Below are 21,930 nucleotides of genomic sequence, written 5' to 3'. Positions count from 1 at the left end.
CTGAAATAGTAGTCTGAAGAAATTACACCATACTAGGTATAAGGAGAAACAAAGAGGCAACAGTTTAAATTATAAAATATTTAATACTGTAGTTTCATGATGTTTGACACTACAATCACACTTCCAATAATCCATTAGCTATCATCAACCAATTGAGGTCTTTAACATAAATCCGTACTCATCACCAACTGGCTTCATGCAAACTATACTGTACTTTTAATAATTATGAATTTAATACATATTATAGTACTTAACATGGTACACAACTTTTAGTTAAAATGAATGTCAATCCTGTACCTGTGGTGATAAAGACAATATAACCTTAGGAGGAAAAGTGCAATTATGAGTTTTTAAGTTTACCGAAAAGTATATCACAAACTTAATAAAGTTGTTCTTTCACATTGTGAACACACGTAGAATACTGGTAGCTGTACTAACTAATAACACCCAGTTTCTTGCCAACCTGCTTGAAAGCCTCAACAGTGCGGTCGATGTCCTCAAAAGAGTGAGATGCAGAGATCTGAACCCGAATTCTTGCTTTACCTTTAGGAACTACTGGGAAGCTGAAGCCAATGACAAATATTCCTTTTTCTGTTCAGAGAGATGAAAAAAAATATTTTAAAATTAACTTACTGATGGGACCAACAACCCAAAATTGTAAAAATGAGGACACATCAGATTATCATTTCAGTTGGGATTTAATTATGGGGATCCCTAGGTTGGTACTATGATGAATACTTCTACCTAATGCAAGTCCAAAACAGACTTAAATTTAGTTCAAACCTTAAACACCACACCCTATGACTTTCAACAACTGCAGATGAATATAAATCGTAATACATAAATAATTACAGTATATCTGTAATACACTTCAGATACTATAATGGTAAGGACTTGCCAGGTCAAACTGCACTTAACATTTACTTCCAGCAATGCTGCAATTTTATGCACAAATCACTCATTTAACTGCTAAAAAAATATTATGTACTCTAGCCTCACAGAGCTTATATTAATACAAATACTAGGTATTGTTAACCCACCAAAGTGTAAATAATTAGAATTGTTAAAGTGAAATTAAGTGGATCATCATTATGCAAGAGATACCTCTGAGTTAGTTGCACCCGAATTAATCATTACATTTGGCAATACAAGGTTTAACTATCGCAAGGATCTTTGAAGACACTAATGTAATAACCCACATATCATTGTTTCATGATGTAGGCCAAATGATTTCTGTCCACTCTAGTAAGAAGGAAGAATCTTAGGACTGGCAAGCTGGAACTGTAGTAATTTACAAAACAACTGGAGGCTGAAATGGTTATAGAAGTAAATGAAATTATCAGTGTATCAGTACAAATTAAATGAAGCTCATTGCTCCTTGAAATCAAAATATGGTGACCGCTCAGTTAACATGCTTTCATCTCCTGTTTTCCACCGACCACTCATCCCACATCCAATCTTATGTTGCCTCACCTTCAGGAGTGTAGGGTATCCACGATTAAGGTTTTAATTCCCTTCAATCCAGTGCTGTCCTTTTTACTTTGCTCTTACTGCCTCCAGAGTATTTTATTAACTTAAGAAGAGCCCTCATAATTATTATATATATATATATACAAACATATATATAAAATGAAGGTTATATAGTTAACTCCTCCAACTCAAGAAGCCTCTCTTGAGTTTAATAAAATAGTCCGGAGACAGCATGAATACAATGAAAAGTCATTGGACTGAAGGGATTAACCACTTTACTTTCATGACCAATTTTACATTCTGTTAGTGCCACCACCAGGTGATTTTACTGGATTTGGATTTGGACAGAGAACTTACATACAGCCTTCATTAAACCATTCCTTACTATACCCTGAATTGAATGAACTTGTCTGGCAGTAGTAGTAGTTAAAAAAAAAAAAAAAAAAAAAAAAAGACAGGGTTAAGTATGGTTAGGGATTGGGAGATCCTATGCAGTATTTATAAAGAAAAAAAAAATCTTTACTTAGACACTTGATTTCAAAATTAGCACTTTGTGTTTTATTCTTCATCTATCCATCCATCATCCAATCTTAAGCTGCCCCATGAGGAGCATAGGAGCCTAGGGCTAGGCAAGTTGGTCCTGACATTTAAGGTGAGAGTGACCAGTCTCACCTATCCCTGAGTGGCATTACATGATCAAGAAACCCCAACGACCCATTAGATATAAACCTACACAGACTCAATCTGATTGGAGTACCTTAATTACCTACTAAACCACCAGGTGCCATGAGAGAGAAACCAGGGATGTTACCTAATCACCCTTGGTAATGTTCCTGGAATCCCATGGTTTCTATTACACAGGGGCATTAGTTCCCTACACGGTGTATGTACTGTACCAGCAGAGCAGCCCCACGGAAGTTACCTAACCTGTGGTCAACAGGTCTGCCCAGCCAGACTGACTGGGATTAAGCAACAACAACTTTCAGCGGAATAAAACAGTTTAGGATTAACCAAAATAGAATTCTAGAGCTGTCTCGACCAAAGAAGCTTAGTGACTTGGGGATCAGCCAAGTTACATGTTATATAGCAGCACAAAAACAAAATGTTCCTACCTAACATCAGGTCAGCAAATGTGGATGCCAGGCGAGCGTCTCCTAACATGACAGGACAGATTGGATGGTTTTCTCCAGCAACTGTAAACCCAGCATCAGTCATCTGTGATCTGAATCTGTCAGTGTTGGCCTGAACTTTTTCAGCAAAGCCCGCACTTCCAAGAAGAAGGTCGAACACCTGTAAATCATCATCATCATCCTAACACTTATTCCTAGATAATATGATGGGATAAGATTGCTGCTGCTGTTGTGAACCCAGTCTCATCTGGACATGAATGTGATGGACTGCAAGAAACCAGCTACTGAAGCTAGGCACTCCCACAGCTTTTTTCTTGAGTTTACATTGATGGATTACCTGTATTAAGACACTGAGATGCACCAGGTGATTGTGCTGTGGTAGGAGGAACTGCATTACAGTGAGCTCACATTGGATAGTTTATGAATTGCATTTTGTACTGGGATTGGAACAGGGTACAGTGGCTTATCATAGTTTGGCTAGGTGCACTCATGTCTCTCTGGAATGAGTAATTTTTGTGGAATGCCTAACAGAAGTTAATGAAGGATGTTCTTTGCCAGGAGGTTTTTGTTACCGTAAGTGTTTGAGCAAATGTCTGCAATGTATAGTGTCGGGCAAAGGAGGAGATGATGATGATGTAGTAATCCTTTATAGTGCTGGGAAGTTGTAATTTTTTTTTTATTTCTTTGTGGCTGGAGCATAAAGTAAGAGAGAGAGAGCATGGATCCTGTGCTGAAGTAAAGAATCGTATACCTCTTACCTCCAACATGAACATTCATGTGGTCCTTGGCTGGGAGTATATTTGTTTCTTGGTGCACGTGATCTATATTTGTTATCTCTGTACAGTATATTACAGTATACTGTTTTCAGTGACCCTGAAGAACTGTTTCTACCATTACCAGTGCCTGTGTTTCTAAGACACCAGGTTTATGATATACCTTTACACTAATGTTCTTTATGTGTTCAGAAAGTCACAGAATTCATGGATTCTGTGGTATGGTTACTGATATTGTTAAAGCCCAAGGACCATCTGAATAAGAAGCTGGTGGACTACAGACTGAAGCTGCCCTTCTCCAGCAGTCCAACATCCTTCTCTAAGGAGTGGAATGGAGCTAAAGAATATTTGTTTAAATAGGCAGCAGGGCCACCCAATTATACCAGTGTCACCACATTAAAGCATAACCCTCCAGTACCATTGTCCTGGATGCAGAAACAAAACGTACGAAAGAAAACCTGTGAATAATTCTATATATTATACACAAATCAGTAGTTACAAAAAACTAAGGACACAATACGCTCTGATATACTATTCAGTGCATTCTCTATCCATAAAAGTGTACAGTAAAAGTCCAATTATTTGGCATTTACGGGACCAGGCCGATGCCGAGTAATCAGATTTGCCGAATAATCGAAAAACCTACCCCCTCAGTACCTTATATATATTGGTGAACAGTCATCACTACTTACATATTACATATGTGTTTGGAGTGAGTACTGTATACTGTATGATAATGTACAATACTGTAATCAATAAGTACTATACCTGAATCTGAAAAATATAAAAATCAGTGAACATATACAAGTGTAATGAAACAGTAGACCTACAAGTCACAGATAACACTTCCTAAACTGCCGAGATGATACCCACTCAGTAGTTTATACGTATTAGCGAACACTCATCACTACTTATATTATTACAAATATGTTTGTATTGAGTACTGTACTGTATACAGTGGAACCCCATAACTGCCAAACTCATATTTTACGACTTCACTAATTAACGATTTCTTAAAACAAAATAATTGGAAAATACAGAAACTGGAGGACTATGAATTGAATAGGTAAAGTCTTTCTGCTGAAAGTTAAACGTACATTTAGCGCTCATTCTTTTGTTCATTTTTGTGTGTATATGTGCAAGAGAGTATTCATGCAAACAGTAATGTGTACAGTATTCTATTAACCCCTTGATAACCCCCAGTGCTGAACAACCCTTCACAGTACCCGTGTCAGTGACGCTGAGTTAGCGCGAGCTATACAAAACTGTGAACAATTATGGGAAGGGAACGAAGATCACTAGTATGTTTACACGACACCACACTACCATCCAAGCAGTGAGGCAGCCGCTTAATCTCAAATGTTATCGCTCATATCGCACATGCACAGTAATTTTATGAATTCTTCTGTGAATCAGTGAATCACTGGATGGGTTTAGGAAGCTAAAAAAAAGTTTTCGAGTCAATTCTCAATAGAAAAATTTTAAGGCATCTTCCTTATCACAACCTTCTTTCTGATTGTCAGTACGGGTTCCATCAGGGACGCTCCACTGGCGATCTTCTCACCTACCTTTCAGACTCCTGGTCATCCTCCTTTCGGGACTTTGGCGAAAGCTTTGCCATTGCACTTGACATCTCAAAGGCTTTCGATCGAGTCTGGCATAAATCTTTAATTTCCAAACTGCCCTCTTACCGTTTCTATCCTTCTATGTGCCTTCATTGCTAGCTTCCTTTCTGGTCGTTCTATAGCCGCTGTTGTAGACGGCCATCATTCTTCTCCTAGATCTATCAAAAGTGGTGTTCCTCAGGGCTCTGTCCTATCACCAACTCTCTTCCTTTTATTCATCAATGACCTTCTAAGCTGTACATCTAACCCTATCCACTCATATGCTGATGACTCCACCCTTCACCTTTCCATTCGGTTCCCGCAACGCCCATCTCAGCAGTTACTTCAACAAACAAGGAATGAGGCCATGACACACTTAATGTCTGACTTGGCTCATATCTCTGACGGGGGTAAAAATAATCTGGTTGTTTTTAATGTATCTAAGACTCGGTTCTTACACCTATCAACCTGACAAACTCTTCCACAGGTATACCCACTAATGTTTAATAATATTCAGCTTAATTCTGCATCATCCTTGAACATGCTTGGGGTTTCATTTACTCAGGAATTATCTTGGAAAGATCATATTACATCTCTTGTAAAATCTGCTTCCAAGAGATTGGGTGTGCTAAGCCAACTCCATTCTTTCTTTACCCCTGCACAATTGTTGACTCAATACAGAGGTTTTATCTGCCCCTGTGTGGAGTACAACTCTCATGTGTGGGGAGGCTCCCCACATACAGCTCTTCTCAATAGGGTGGAGTCAAAGGCTTTTCGTCTCATTAACTCTCCTCCTCCCTTCAACCTATGTCTCTTCGCTGCACTGTTGCATCTTTATCTCTTTTCTACCGCTACTTCAATGGTCACTGCTCCTCTGAACTGTCTGCATGCATTCCTCCACCTCTACGACAGGCGCGTCGCACCCATCTAGCAGCAAACTCTCATCCCTTTTCTGTCCAACTCTCTAATGCAAGAGTTAACTGTTACTCCCAATCCTTCATTTATGCAACAGGTCAACTCTGGAACTGTCCCCCTCTGTCTGTAATTCCTGCTTCCTATGATCTCCAGTCTTTCAAACGAAGGCATCTCAAAATGATCGGATCTTGAATTTGGCTCTCTCTTGTATTTTGTTTTTCTCTTGGAGGGAACTGTTATTGCAGGCTCATGGCCTTTGGTTCCTTCTTCCTTGCATTAAAAAAAAAAAAAAAAAAACTCATAGATGGAGTTAATTTCCCAATTTCCCAACTGTAGGTTAGGTAGAGTTAAACTAGGTTAGGTTAGGTTTAATTAAACACTTAAGATGGTCTCTTCCGCCATTATGCTTACGAATTAAACAAGAGTTGTCACAGCCAAACAGCTAAAAACAACAGGGAAAAAGGTTTCACATGAAAAATTTATTTATGAGTAATGCATTACAGTATCAATGGTTCACAGGCTACGCAATTACCGGTAAATGTCATTTTTAGGAAGGTGTCAAGAATTAGCAAATGTCAAGAACTGGGGAGGGGGTTTGGAACGTAACCCTCGCTATTTTTTTTTCTTTTTTTTTTCCAGGGGGAAGGCAGTTACTGTACTGTATGATACTGTACAATACTGTAATCAGTACAATACTAAAGTATAACTGAATCCGAAAAAAACATAGAAATTAGTGAACACATACAAGTGTAATGACACAGTAGGCCTACAAGTCACAGATAACACCTCCTGGACTATCAAAATGATTCGGAATATCTGCTGGACAATCAAAGACTTTTGTAAATGGGACTATTTCTCAAAACTGCCGAAATATCGGATCTACCGAATACTGTAATCAGTTGCTGAATAATTGGACTTTTACTGTAACGTCTTCCACTGTCACTCATCAACCCTTTGATATTCCGATGATGCGTTTTAGAATGTTTTAGAGTCATTTCAAATCCAACCTCAGAGATTCCAATGACTCGTTTATGCGTCATTTTAAGATTCTTTTGTAAAATATTCACTGTAAATTGCGTCTATGCATCATAACAAAAGAGACTCGGGCATGAGGTCGCAGAATGCTTGCTCTGTGCGTGGTGGACAGTAGTTTTGTAGTTTTGCATGGTTTAAACCAGATCTACTGGTATACAGCTTTTTTTCTTGCTGAATATTTTCTATGGCAAGGTATAACATTTTTGGTTTTCACTTAACTTCAACACATCATTTTGACTTTATTTTCTTTGTTTTCCTTTCTTGAGAATACTATGATAAAGTACAACTATTCACATTCAAAATAACACCACAACCAGCATCCTACCATAAAGAGTGTACTTACTCTGACCGACCAAAGAAAAAAGACCGTGAAGCGAATAAGCTGCCAAGACTCATAAAAATTTTTGACCCTTTTTTCCTTTTGCTTTACTGTGCAATAAAATGCAAAAATAACCATACTCTATATATCATTGTAAAGGTAATTTATTGTAGTTTTGCATGATTTAAACCAGATTTATATATCTTCACTATTTTATTTATTTATTTTTATTTTTTTGACTTTTTCTACAGTAAGGAATAAAATTTTTGGTTTTCACCTAAATTCAACTCATTTTGACTTTTTATTTTCTTTGTTTTCCTTTTTTGAATATACTGTACTACAATACAGTACAACTACTCAACCTCAAAATACCACCACAATCAGCATCGTATCATAAAAAGTGTACAGTATTTACACTGACCAATCAAAGAAAAAGGTCACAAAGCGAATATGTGGCCAAGACTCATAAAAAATTGTGCATCTTTTTCCTTTCACTTTACTGTGCAATAAAATACTGAAATAACCATAATCTGTATATCACTGTAATGGTAATTTATTGTTAGTTCTGCATGGTTTAAACCAGAATCATATATCTTTATTAGTTTTTTTTTTTGTACAGCAAGGTATAAAATTTTTGGTTTTCACTTAACTGCAACTTGTCATTTTGACTTTTTATTTTCTTTGTTTTCCTTTTTTCAATATACTGTATTATGATAAAGTATGACTATTCAGCTTTAAAATGACACCAAAATCATCATTCTATCACGAAAAGTGTATTTACACAGAGCAATCAAAGAATAATACTGTGGCACGAAGACGTAGGCCAGCGCAAGAGGGGCTGACTCTAGCATAGACATAATCTGCCTGGCCCAGAAACCTGATAGGATTAAAATACAGTAACACAATTAGGCAGAAATCTAGATTTTATGTACATGAGAGTTAGCTGACAAAACAGAACCATCCATCCATCATTCACTCCTATGTTGCCCCATAAGGAGCGTAGGAGCATAGGGCTAGGCAAGTTGGTCCTAACATTTAAGATAAGTGTGACCAGCCTCATTTACCCCTGAGTGGCACTGCATGAGCAATAAATCCCAACAACCCCTTGGAGATAAACCTACATAGGCTCAATCCAACTGGAGTGCCTTAATTACCCACTAAACATTAGGAGAAAAATATCGCCCGGATTGAACTCCATCAAACGAATGAGTTTCAATATTTTCTTGCCTACATATTGCCTTAAACAGTTTTCAAGAAAAAATAAACAGTAAGTATTAACATTAAAAAAAATTTGGTGATTAATAATCATTACTAATAATAATCAGATAAACCAGAAGAAAGGGAAAGGTAGATAACTTGCAGGCAACTGCAATGTTACAAATTATCGCTTTCTTTCATACAACCAGTATTCTGAGTCGGAGGAAATATTATATTAGGTTTATACTTAAGTGATGGAGCATTGTGGTTAGGTGTGATGCAACAGAAAGTTAGGAGAAATACACTGAGGTGGTCTGGCCATGCGGAGAGGATGGAGAGCGAAAGACTAACGAGGCCAGTGTATAGATGTGGTGGAGGGAAAGAGGGAGGGGGAGTCCAAGGAAGAGATGGAGGAATGGAGTGGAGAGGTATATAAGAGGGTGGTGTGAGCTGGGGGAAGGGCAACAAAATGACAGGGGGCATGGCAACATGGAGGCGATTTGTTTGTGGCCTCCCTTTACGGGATTAAAGCGTCTGACTATGGACAGATTTATGCTGTACCTAGCAATGGAACTTCAATAGTCAATTTTTCTATGACTTAAATACTGGTACATAATGAAGGTATAAGTATACAATAGGGGTTTTATGAATATACAGTAGCTACTATTATGACCAGAAAATGTCTGAGGGTGGCCAAAAAATACTGCAATATCATATACTGACCTTACTAGCACATGCGACCACTGGTGGGGGAACAGAGTTTGAAAAGAGGTACGGCCTGGCACGCTGTCTCAGGAGAGCGATGAGCTGCTTGGGTCCCGTTGTATAGCCTCCCGCAGCACCACCCAGAGCCTTGCCCAGTGTGCTATTGATGATGTCCACACGGGTTGAGCCAAGGCCGAAGTGTTCCTCCGTTCCCCTGCCAGAACATTCATTTATCCATTAACTTCTTCAATTCGATGACATAGTAATTAGTTTATTCTTGCCTGCCAAAAGCAAGCACAAAGTACTGTTCAAATAATCAACATACTCATCTTGATATATTTTTCCTACTCATGGATGAGATCGTGCAAGATCCACAGACAAATAAAGAGTCCCCCCCGCAAAGAAAGAATGAACCAAAGGCCAGGAGTCCACAAGACTGTCCCTCCCAGAAAAAACAAAAACAAGATAACAGAACCACATTCAAGATCAATTCATTTTGAGATGCCTGGACACACTGCGTTTGAGAGATTGGGGATCACAGGCAATAGAAAATACTCGTACAGACAAAGGGAAACAGTTCCAGGGCTGCCCTGTTGCATACGTGAAGGACTGGGAGTGACAATTAACTCTTGCATTAGAGAGTTGGACAGAAAAGGGTAAGAGACTTTGTTGCTGGACCGGTGTTGCCCACCGTAGATGAGAAGGGATGCAAGCAGACAGTTCAGAGGAGCAGTGACCACTGAAGTTACAAAGTGATAAAGATGCAAGAGCGCAGCGAAGAGACAGAGGGAGAAGGGGGCCAGTAAAAGGAGGAGATTTAATGAGATGAAAAGCCTTTGACTACACCTTGTTGAGAAGAGCTGTATGTGGACAGTCTCCCCACACATGAGTGTTGTACTCTATACAGGGACAAATTAAACCCATGTATTAAGTCAACAATTGTTAAGGGGTAAAGAGTGCAAGACTGTAGGGGAACAGTCAGCTGTATGACCAGTGAAGTAGGTCAGACAAATCATTTTCAGATCATTCAGATCCCTTGAATACAGTATTTAATGCAATCAACACTTAAAATACAGTACCAGTACAGTATATTGTCCCTAAAAACTACCTACACAAAGACAAGGTAGATGATGACTTTACATCTCAAAAACAATTACAGTGGCCCATCATTCTGCACATCTTTATTAAAAAAAAAAAAAAAAAAAAAAAAAAAAATTATGCAGTATCAAAAATACATAGTCTTGATTCCATCTGCATGGAAACTGACTGCATTTGGGTGGATGATTAGAAAAATATAAGAAAAGCTGACAGTCCTTCTGTTCATTTTAAACCTAGAGAAGTATGTGGAAAAGCCATCAACACTAGGAACATCAAGACCCCTGTGCCTTTCAGTGCTAATAAAGTCTGGTCTGCAAGTTTTGTGCACTTTACGAACTATCATATTACCGTAGACAAAAAATATAATTTATTTGTTGAGAATGGTTTCCTGGGTTACAGGAAACCATTAAGCTTGTCACTCCGAGTAAAGCTACCTGAAGAAGAAAGAAAAGTGATAAAAACAGAGAGGATGGAAAGAGTGAAGTAGGAGAGAGGAGGACACACACAGAAAATAAATGATAACAGTGAGGGAAAAGTAGGCAGCATTACAGCAAGTGAGTGGATGGTGGTTGCCACCACCTACCACCAGGAAACCATTCACAACGCTGGCTGGTAACTATGTAACCAAATAACGGGATGATGCAGAGCCTACCATGGCACCCCTGCTAACTGGGTGGAGACACAAATGCAGCGTCCCTCTGGGAACCAAACCTCCACCCTTTTCCTGTGGTGAGGTGCTGTCAGCTTCAAGAGAACATTGGTTCATTGCATGGGACAACCCTGCAAAGCCAGCTGCGTGCCTGTCGTTGATGGGTCTGTTCAGCCAGACAGGCCAGGGGAGATCAACAATTACAACCACTTATGTCACTTATCACTTTATTTAATCTATGATGATTAATGCGGTGTACCTGACAGCAATAAAAAATTTTCAAAAGGCCATAATACTTTAGAAAAAAAAATATATCCTCTTTCCCACTAGCTAATAAACAATGGGTTTTGGCACCCCATTTTGTGCAGATTCCATTTGCATGGTAGTTGTGAGTGATACACTGATTATGCAAAATGAAGAGTAATTGTTTGCAAACATATTACACTCTGAAAATATTGTACAAACCCTGATTGTGCAAAATGAAGGGTCACTGTTTGCAAACAAATATTACACTTCAAAAATAATGTACACCTCAAAGTCAATTTACAACGGCTGACCTTCCAGTGGCACCAAAGAAGCCAGTAGCATGGCACTCATCAACGAAGACTAAAGCGTTGTGTTTGTCAGCCAAACTACATATCTCTGGCAGTGGTGCCACATTGCCATCCATGCTGAACACTCCATCAGTCACAATCAGCTTCATCCGAGCATCTTGGCACTCCAAAAGCTTAGCCTCCAGGTCTACCATGTTAGGAAAGAGAGTGCAAACTTTAAAGATTACAGTGTTTTTATGTATTTAGAAAAATTTTAAAAAAAGTCCGACACTACCCCCTTTGAGGTGCAAGAATCCCCTACAAAAAAAAAAGTCCCACACTACTCCCTTCAAGGCATAGAAACCCAAGGTTAGGCTACCTATACTATACTCCAGCAACATACAGGTATACGGATATATGACCAGCCTTTGTCCCTAATGGCATTCCATGACAGAAATATCTTCAACAATCTAGTGTATAATCAAAATAATGCATGCAAAGCACATGATGGTCACTCTGACTGGTGCTTTAAATGATCAAACATCTACTGTATCGTACTGATGGAAATTAATAAAGCTTACATGAGGCTCAAATGTACAAACAGTACTAGAATCAATTCATCACCATTATCTCGCCTCATTTTTACATTCAAGTTGGGTTGATGTAGGATACAGAAAGCTCGCAAAAGGAAAGAGCCTGATAACGAAAGATCTAATCAACAGCATGCCCAATGAAATGCGTCAAACATGCATTCATTCATCATTCAAGCCCCCTGAACCCTTGGTCCACCTGACAGGTACACCAGTCCAAACACAGCTTCGTAATAACTGGTACTTATCGGACAAAGTCAATCCAACAACAGTCAAGTTAAAAAGTGGTGTCAAACCTTTGTCATACATTCCTCTGTACATATTCATCCAGCCAGCTTGACCCCTTGTCAGTTAAATTATCTTCCAGTGTAAAAATCACAGGACAAAATGTAAGTGAAGTATGAGACAATATGTAGGTGAAATATGAGACAAAAGTAAATTCAGCTCAAGCCGATTACTTTTCAATACTTTTAACAATATCTTCCCTTCTTTAATAAAACAATAACACTAAATAAAGACATAGCCTAACTTGCCTTGCACATTCTTGTGTTGATATCTAAACTTTCGTGCCTTGCAAAGCCTGATACCATCAATGATTGAGGCATGGTTTAGTTCATCGGACAGCACAGCATCTTCTGGGGTCAAGAGAATCTCGAACAAGCCAGCGTTGGCATCAAAACATGATGCGTACAGGATGGCATCATCACGGTTATGGAACTTGGCTATCTTTCCTTCCAATTCCTGAAACATGAAAACAGGACAAATTAGACAATGAACATCATCATCATCATCACCTGGACCTCCTTTCCCACACAAGGGCAGGGTGAGGAGTAGCAACATCCAGACAGCCCAAGTTTGCCCAATCCAATGAGCCACCCTTCCATTCACTCATCAATCAAGCAGAGCTGCTAGAATGTAAATGCAAGCAGCTACAGGTACAGTACATTAAAATGGATAATCCTATACTATGCAAAAGTTGTTTCATTCATTCATCAGCTAATCCAGTGTTGCCCCAAGAGAAGCATTGCAGCCCAGGGCTAGGCAAGTTGGTCCTAACATTTAAGATAAGAGTGACCAGCCTCACTCATCCGAGTGGCATTACATGAGCAATAAATCCAAACCACACCTTGGATATAAACCTGCACCAGCTCAATCCAACTGGAGCACCTAAATTGCCCACTAAATCACCAGGTGCCATAATTTTGATATATGGTTACCATCCAGCATTGTAAATGGTATCCTGGTGTACAAGAAACCATTTGGCTTGTCACTCAGTGTTACTTCTTAATTTTTTATTAACTCAAACCTGAGGCCATATTTTCAACTCTTTATGGTATCCTCAAAGAATATCAGTCAGCTTATTAAAATTTTCCAAATCTGAAGGGTTAAAGATGGCCTTCATTAACACCTGCAATATAAGAGGGTTTTCCCAAACAAAATCATCCAAGGGTAGGAATGATTAAATTTTATAATGCATCATCAGAGTAGAGAATGGTTAAATATTTTACAATCTGGTTTCTTCATAAACTGCTCTGAAATCCCAGGAACTGATTAGGGTACCAAGTTTTGCTTACTTATGACCATCTCTAATAAAAATACATGTTCAGTTATGACTTTTTATTCCCAAGTGCACAGTAGTGCAGTGGGTGTATTGTACTGCTTGTCATATATATATATATATATATATATATGTGTGTGTGTGTGCGCGCACATGCATGCGTGCATGTGTGTGTGTGTCAGCTGGGAAACAGTATAATTCAGTTTTGAAATTATTTGGACAAAGCTTGATAGAATGGTTAACACTTAGCCAAGGCTGAAGTGATCTGATTTTGAGAAAAGGAGTTCAAATGTTGAAGTCACAGGGCACAGTTTAGTAAAACAATTCTGATTCCATTTCAACCAAACTTACTGAATGGGCTGAGGGTCAAGCAGGGATGAATTAATATGATTCTGAGAACAACTAGGGAACATTAGGGTCACAGGGTAAGGTCAAAGTTGATATCCTTGGCCTAACTGTAGGGTGTGGGTGTTGCATTCTGAGTGCTCCACCTAATTTTAAACAGTTATTCTTGTTTATCCTTCCTATCTCCACCAGTTCAGATGCTGAAGGCAACTCTGAATCTCCAAAGGCTTACTTTAGCATAAAATGATTCCAGTGGCATGCCTCCAGCATTCAAAATGTTCAAGAAAAAAAATCCATCCTTCTCTTTATCCCACAGACTTACCGTGTGAATGTCCTGTGTACCACAGATGAAGCGCACTGAAGAAAGTCCTGCCCCATATTTATCAAGGGCATCTTTCCCTGCCTGCACCACCTCAGGATGGCTCTGTGAACACCAGGCAAAACTTGTCCAAAAGCTACCAAACGGTCTTGTTTTCTATTAAGTTTATGCAAGGTACACAGTATCTTTCAGATATACTGCATAAGATCAATTCAATAAAAACTATTATGACCCTAATTACATTTAAGATGTAATGTACTATACTGAACATCATGGATACGAAAACACACTCAATCCTCGTAAATCGCGGCAATTTGGGTCTGGACCACTGCCGTGATTTATGAATTCTGTGATTTATGAATAATAACTCTGTGAAAAATTAATTTGGGTCTGGACTTTGGCCAACTCACCCCCACAGCACCCTACCTACACCTATCTAGGCACCATCAAACACAAACATACAAATTTAGGAATATTCAGTGCATGTATTAAGGGATCTCACCTTAATCCTATGATGAAATTGCTTAAGTGAATGGAGAGGGGTGGTGTTGGGAAGAACTTAGAACCTCTCAGCACTTGTTCTTCCCAAACTCTTTCGCCAGCTTTGAAAACTTCTCTCCCCTCTCAACAAGACAAATGAGCTCCAAACGTTGACTGTACGACAACTGCGGCAGCTTCTTGATGCCATTCTGCTTAGAGCGCTTCATTCGGGGGTTGGGAGGGGCCATGGCAGGTAGGAGGCAGGGGAAAGTTGCACAAAAAAGGCAGGTAACTCTCGTACTCCACGGCAACGGTCTGTAGTGTGCGGACTGGCGGAACAAGAACAACAACAACATGGTGGCATTAGTATGCACATATGCCACCAGGGACGCGCGGTGATTGGTTATTGGGTCACAATTTTCAGTTTGAATGCCACGGTTTACGGTTCTCCTCAGAAAAGGCCCACTTGGGTGCCTATATCCGCGATTTTCATGACTTAGTGATTTACGGTTGCCGGCAGTCTGACAGCCACCTATAGTCACACCAATTTAAAACAAAGGTTTGGGTGGCGTCTGGCACTGGGTGCAGCCATGCCATACTTCGTAAACGAGCGATGAGTAAATTCTGTTATATATGTAATAGGCATCACAGATAGGTACACACATACTAATACAATATAAACGTAAGTATTCTAGCATATCAAAGGAAGGTAAACTTGTAATGCATATGGCTCTTGTACATTAATAAAGAAACGTGCCATACATATTTTACAGTGGCGCTGAAAAAAATGTAGTTACATTTACCGACTTTCATGGTAGTTCTAAGTTGGGTAAGTAATATAACAATTACGTTTATAATATAATTTGAAGGAATGAGTAGAACATACACTATTTTCTTAATAGAAATAAATAAGTTAAAACACTCACAAGCGGCAACATCCAAGCCCATACTGGGAATCATAAATTATATGAGAGAGAGAGAATGCGATTTTTAAATTCATTATTTTGGTTATATTTATAACTTAAATCAGTTTGTCTTTACACACACACACACAGAAGTGGGTGAAGTCATGTCAGGCCAGGTGGAGAGATGTGAGCGGCGACCTCTAACGGTGTCAGGTCAGCCACTAGCCAATCAGAGTATAGGAAACAAGGCAACGCTGTACGCCGGGAAATTCCCGGCTGGACTCCACCCAAACCTTGGTTTTAGATTGGTGAGACTATAGCCATGATTTATGAATCCGTGATTTATGAACATGCGATTTACGAGGATTGACTGTACTGGTGCTGTGTGATGGAAAGGGGGGGAGGGGGAACTGGAGAAAAGCATTACAATTTCACCAACAAAGTAATGCAAAATGGACTGTTTGTCCTCTAATGAGTGAATACTAAAAGTCAATACAGATACTGAGGTCAATACCGGTACTACACAGAATACACAAGAATAAAGTTCTGTTATCTGGTGAACATGAGAAAAAATTCTAAATACAATATCAAAATATAATCTAAAACATAAGTAGGAGACAGTGCTTTTTCATTTTCACCCCTGTGCATACATCTTCATACATTAACACACCAGCTCATACCTCTTCTTAGACTGTCACTCCCTCCTATGTTCAACTTCACTTACAGGCAGGCTACAGTACCGTACTATATTCACATTTTCTGCCGCTCTCATCATGTGCATCCTATAAAGCAGTACGGTACTGTACATCCAAGCACATCCTCTCCTACTCTCTGATTATTTTTTCTTCTCTTCCTTACACTTTGCAATGCTTTCCATTGGTGGCATATACAGTACACCACATATTCTGTACAGTACCACTACTGTTTAGCCAACATACAGAAAGCCCGAGGTAGTTGTTGGAGCAGAAATTGAGTATGCCTTCATGTTGGCCCTGGACTCTGATGGTGACAGCCTGCTTGCTGGTGATAACGCGTTCGGTTTTCCATGTGCCAGCTGCCTTTATGCCCTCCAACTCTCCTTCCAGGATGTCTCTGCAGGCTGCCTGGGCGTGACTCAGACGGCTTCCCACGACACCCCTCCACAGACATACCCCACCTGCACCACAAGTTACTGGTATATTGGATGGTCTGTAAATAGTGCTTCATCAGTGATTTACCTGGTGAAATATATTGCAGAGACAGCTAAATGAGCTGGTGCAGGCGTAGGAAATTCATTAATGATGCAGGACAGACACCGATAACACTGAATGATCGGTCCCCACAACACGACAAGTTGTCTGGCAGAGTTGATGAAGATTATTACAGTACACAGAGTGACCTGTAAATAGTGCTCCACTAGTAACTCATCTGGTGGTACATTGTGTGCTGCAAGGACAGCTGAGTATGCTGGTGTGGGCAAGAGTGTCCGATGGAAGTTGGAAATTAAGAGATGATGCATGACAAGCATTGATAACATTGACTAAGTCCTTCCCACAAGGCATAAAAAATCACCTGGCAGAATAGAAGAGCGTTATATATGGTCCAACCAGTACTCTCTCAAAATTCATTATCATCATCGGCCAGTGCAATTAACTTGTATCCAAAAGCCTCTTCCAACTTTCACCACTCTGACCTATTTAACTTCATCATATGGCTACAACAACTACAGCATTCTATTCCATAAAATGCTGCACATTTTTACTGTTAGATCAGGAATGTGGAGTTGTGGGGAATGAGGGCGTAGCTAGAACTGAGAAGTTATTTGGAGGAAGAAATGGGTAGTTACATGGGGAATGAGAAGTTAGTGAGGAATGAGGAGTTACGTGGGGAATCAAGAGCTAGTTGGTACATGAGGAGTTAATGGAGAATGAGGAGTTGCAAAGGGAATGAGGAGTTAGTGGAGAAAGAGGACCTAATTGGTACACAAGAAGTTTGTGGGGAATGAGGATTTAACCGAAGGGGTTAAGTTAGATGGGATATAATAAGTTACAATGTGAAGTTACGGCACATGCGGAACAAAGTTACTTGATCTAATGTCTTGGGATGGACTGGCCTTTTTATTCTCTTTGTTCAAAGGCTTCACTGAGGCGTGAACATTAGCGGATATAGCCATTTCACTACACACGTGTATAAACGAGTGTGTGTGTGTGTGTGTGTGTGTGTGTGTGTGTGTGTGTGTGTGTGTGTGAAAGCTTGTCTATCTATCTATCTATTGCCAGACGCCTCAATCCCGTTTGGGGTGGCCACAAACAAATCGCCTCCAAGTCGCCCTGTCCCCCGCCATTTCACTGCCCTGCTCCCAACTCACACCCCCCTCTCTCATATACCTCTCCACCCCATCCCTCCATCTCATCCTCATCCTCCCCCTCCCTCTTCCCCCCTCCACCTCACTCACATACACTCTCTTCGTCAGTCTTTCACCCTCCATCCTCTCCACATGGCCAAACCACCTCAGTGTGTTCCTCATAACGCTTCCTATCACATCCACATCCACACCACAACGCTTGTACAGCCGGGGGGGAAAAAAAAAAAAACTGTGATGTGCTGGGGTGCTTAGTCAGTCATCTCAATGTGGATATGAAATCAGTATTGACTAGGGAACGTCAAACATGCGATGTATACGACTTCCTTATGAAACCTCACGTGGAATTTTGCAACAGGCATCATCTGTGGTGTTGGGTTGTTTCGCGCGATGTATGCAGCTACTTTTTTGATAGACTGCACGGTCTACTTTCACCAGGGGTTGAGTACTTGTGATCTGGGTTTGCATCACTACAACCTGCTGAGAATTAGCTTGATCTTCCTACTGACTTTGGAAGGTTTGAAAGACGAATGAATAGGCATTACCCATATCAAAGGGGACTGTTGATAAACTACGCTGTATTCCTGGCCTTCCAAGCACTTCATGGCAAACAATGTAAGGTTCAATTAATTAAGAACTGTATTGCTAGCCGCTTTTTCATTATGAACTGCATTAATTACTAGTTATGACGATAACTGACTAATCGAAACATTTTATTACGATAATGGGTGTTTGAGCTATATATGCTGGCATAACATTAGGCAACATTACTAACCTCACTAAGTTGAAACGAGTGATGATAAGAACAAGTGAAATAATTAACCCAATAAAACACTATTGCTACAACAATACCATACTATGTCAAATTATTCAGCACAATAAAAATCAAACATCACCAACCTTTTCTGAGAACAGCCGCCGCCATCTTCGGTGTGCACAAGGAGACTGAAGAGAAGCAGAGCTGGGGAAGGTACCTTTGAAGATCACTCGCCGCCGGGCAGTCACACCCACTAATCTGCAGGTCTTGAAAAAAAAAAATTACTCCCCCACCCAACACCAGTCACTATACCAAAGGAAAATCTAACAGAAAGAATTCACAGCCTCATCGTCGCTAAATTAAAGGAAAAATTAAGTTCTAGACTTCTTGTATGAGTGGCGCAGCTGAAACGATCAGGAAGTGGTTTTGGCACTGTCAACTGTTATGAAGTTTACAGGTCACAGCAAAGTCCTCATTGAATCAAATGACCCATAAAGCTTGGGGTTTTAAGATGGAAAATGGAAAGCAGGTACACGGTGTTATTTTGGCACGATAACAGCAACCAAACTCTTGCCAAACTAGCTTGCGTAAGAAGTTTCACACGTCACAACAAAAGTCTAGGGAGCAACCCAAGCTCAGAGTGTATTAAAATACGAAAAAAAGAAGAGGGCTATAACCAAGATCATTCACACATCCAATGAGTGACAGACAGGACTGACTATATAGTGTCTGAGAAACAGGTGAAGGGGGCGATGCGTGCGTGTTGGCATTACTGCTGTTGCAAGGGCCAATGGGAGCTCTTGGCTCCCGGTGAGTTTACAGTACTGGTGCCCAATACCCGCCAAAAATATACACCTCTACCGAAAATTGTAACTCAAGCACTTCACACAGTACACTTTATTATTAGTCGTAAGCAGACTGAAAGCGGGGTAAGCAAATGATACGAGGGAATAAAGGAAAATGTTATGTACAGGTGCTTGACAAGACAGCGACGTCGAGTAAATAACCTAACATAAATCTATTCGTACAATAAAGTGGGAAAATATTACAGCTGGACGGAAATAATTCCGCTCTGAAAACTACGTCATCTTAGGACTGTAGTTCCATTACAACAGCACATTTCTAGGCAACAAATATATATAAAGATAGACGCTGTATGCCTAAGTATGACAAAAAGGTAGCCAAAACATTACAGGCTATCGCCCTCCTTTAACTCTGTCACACTTCAAAGGATTCGCAAACAAATAAAGCGTGAAAACGTGGTGGCTGGGTGGAAACTAGAAAGGGCAATTTAGGAAGAAGGGAGAGGCGGACGGGGGAAAAGGGAAGCTGGGAAAGGAAGGACACCGAGAGGAGTGGCAAGTGAACGGGAGGCAGGGGGGGAGGGGAAGATGCGAAGTGTGACTGACAGAAGTGAGGAACTGGGGAGGCAAGAAGCAGAGATGGGGAGAGGGGAGGCGGAGCCGAAAAAAAGGGAAAAAGGAGGCTAGCGATAAGTTACAGTTGTCAGTAGGGAAGGGGAAGGGAGAGAAACAGAGGGTCAGGGGGATGGGGTACGGGGAGGGGGAATGGATGAGAAATCTGAGGGGAGAAGCTTAGGAGTGGGGTGGGGGGGGGAGGAGGAAGGCGGGAGGGATGTGAGATGCAGGGAAAATCAGGAAAGGCGAGTGACAGGGAAGTATTCTAAAGAACGGAGAGAAAAGACAAAACGAGATGCAAAAGGAAATGGGAGGGAAGAGGAAAATGTATCGGGAAGAGATGAAAAATGAGAAAATAATGGGGAAAGGACAATGGGAAAAACAGGTGAAAGAAAATGAAGAATATGGAGAGAAATGGAGAAGGCCGAAAGGAAAAGGGAAAGATAAGGTGAGAAGGGGAAAGAGGAAATAAGCAAAGGAACAAAAATTAAACGGTCGGTAGGGAAAAGGGGGAAATGGAACAGAAATGGGGAAAAGAGGTAAAGAAAAGGGATGGAGAGGGAGGGAAAGTGAAAAGAGGGAGAAGGGAAGAACTAGGGTAGGAGGTAAACAAGGTACACCTTCAGGAAGAAAGGGTGGGGGGGGGGTAATGGAGAGAGGGGAGAGGAGGGGAGAAGTCGAAAGGAGGGAGAGAGGATGGGAAGATGGCGAGAAGAAAGAAAAATGAAGTGAGAAATAGATACAGTACCATAATAGTACAAAAAGGCAGATAAATGTCTCTCTCTCTCACACACACACACACACACGAGAGGAGGGGCGAGTTTCACCGACCACAATAATTACACCTAAGAAAAAAAAAAAAAACTGCCTGAGGTTCTGCCAGTCATGCCACTTCTGGAACGCGCTCGCGCGCTCCACACACACACACACATACACACACACACACACAAAGGGAGTACAATGAAGGAGGAGAAGGAAGGGGAGGAAAAGGAGGAGGAGGAGGAGGAGGAGGAGGAGGAGGAGGAGGAGGAGGAGGAGGAGAAGGAGGAGGAGGAGAGAGAGAGAGAGAGAGAGAGGGGGGGGGGCAGGCCATGTAAGTCACAAGACCAGAGGGCTGTATTTCTCAATCTCTCTCTCTCTCTCATGTAATACATACTGGTAATCTAATCTCTATTTCTTCAACCAATAACAGCATACTTTTCTTTGCGCCTTTATACAATTCGTTTCCTCAACTCAGTTCTTCTCTGTTTTGTGTGTGGAGGGGGGGGGGGAATGTTGCCAAGGGATCCCATATTACTGAAACAAAATATTTTCCTTAATGGAAAACAGACTTTACTCACAAGTACCAGGATTCAGAATAATGAGAATTGTCTTAAGTCTCAAAAACTCTTCGGGATATTCTACTAGCCACAGGAGGCTCCCTTGCACTTCTTCCTTAACTATACTCTTTTGACTCTAACTTGACTTAAAATTTATATCTCTCCTCCTTGAATGCTGAGTTACAAATATTAACACCTGAATGTGGTGTCAGTCACAAAGAAGTACTATCGAAAAGATGTTGAGCCAAAATAAAGTCTTTTCCCTTAAACAGCATACGCCAAACAAGCAACAGTAGTTTCTTTCTGTATGTGACATATTAATATTCACATTTACTGTGTGTTACTTATGACAGCTATGACATTGCACTAAATGTATAAAGAGTAAACATGACAAATTATGATAAAATAAGATTAATATAACAGAAGGCAAAAAGTGTTGGAAAACCTCCTATGCCCAATTATGAAATGCA

General features: G+C 40.4%; 1 protein-coding gene across 1 annotated transcript; it reads right to left on the bottom strand.

Moving 5' to 3' along the window:
• Positions 1-72: 72 nt before the first annotated feature.
• On the bottom strand, positions 73-19,398 carry Gcat (Glycine C-acetyltransferase). Its single transcript, XM_080266933.1, has 8 exons — positions 18,867-19,398; positions 16,564-16,781; positions 14,244-14,345; positions 12,552-12,759; positions 11,453-11,636; positions 9,167-9,362; positions 2,583-2,760; positions 73-591 (listed from the first exon to the last, which is right to left on the bottom strand). The coding sequence occupies exons 1-8, from the start codon at positions 18,889-18,891 to the stop codon at positions 434-436; spliced, it is 1,269 nt and encodes a 422-aa protein (XP_080123059.1). The 5' UTR covers positions 18,892-19,398; the 3' UTR covers positions 73-433.
• Between the last annotated feature and the right edge of the window lie 2,532 nt (positions 19,399-21,930).

The sequence above is a fragment of the Coenobita brevimanus genome, chromosome 22 (genome assembly GCF_032717465.1).
Source record: "Coenobita brevimanus isolate Jiangsu-jjx chromosome 22, ASM3271746v2, whole genome shotgun sequence".
Classification (NCBI taxonomy): domain Eukaryota; kingdom Metazoa; phylum Arthropoda; class Malacostraca; order Decapoda; family Coenobitidae; genus Coenobita; species Coenobita brevimanus.
The sequence above is the reverse complement of the archived record's forward strand: the minus strand, read 5'-3'. Positions and strand labels throughout refer to the sequence as shown.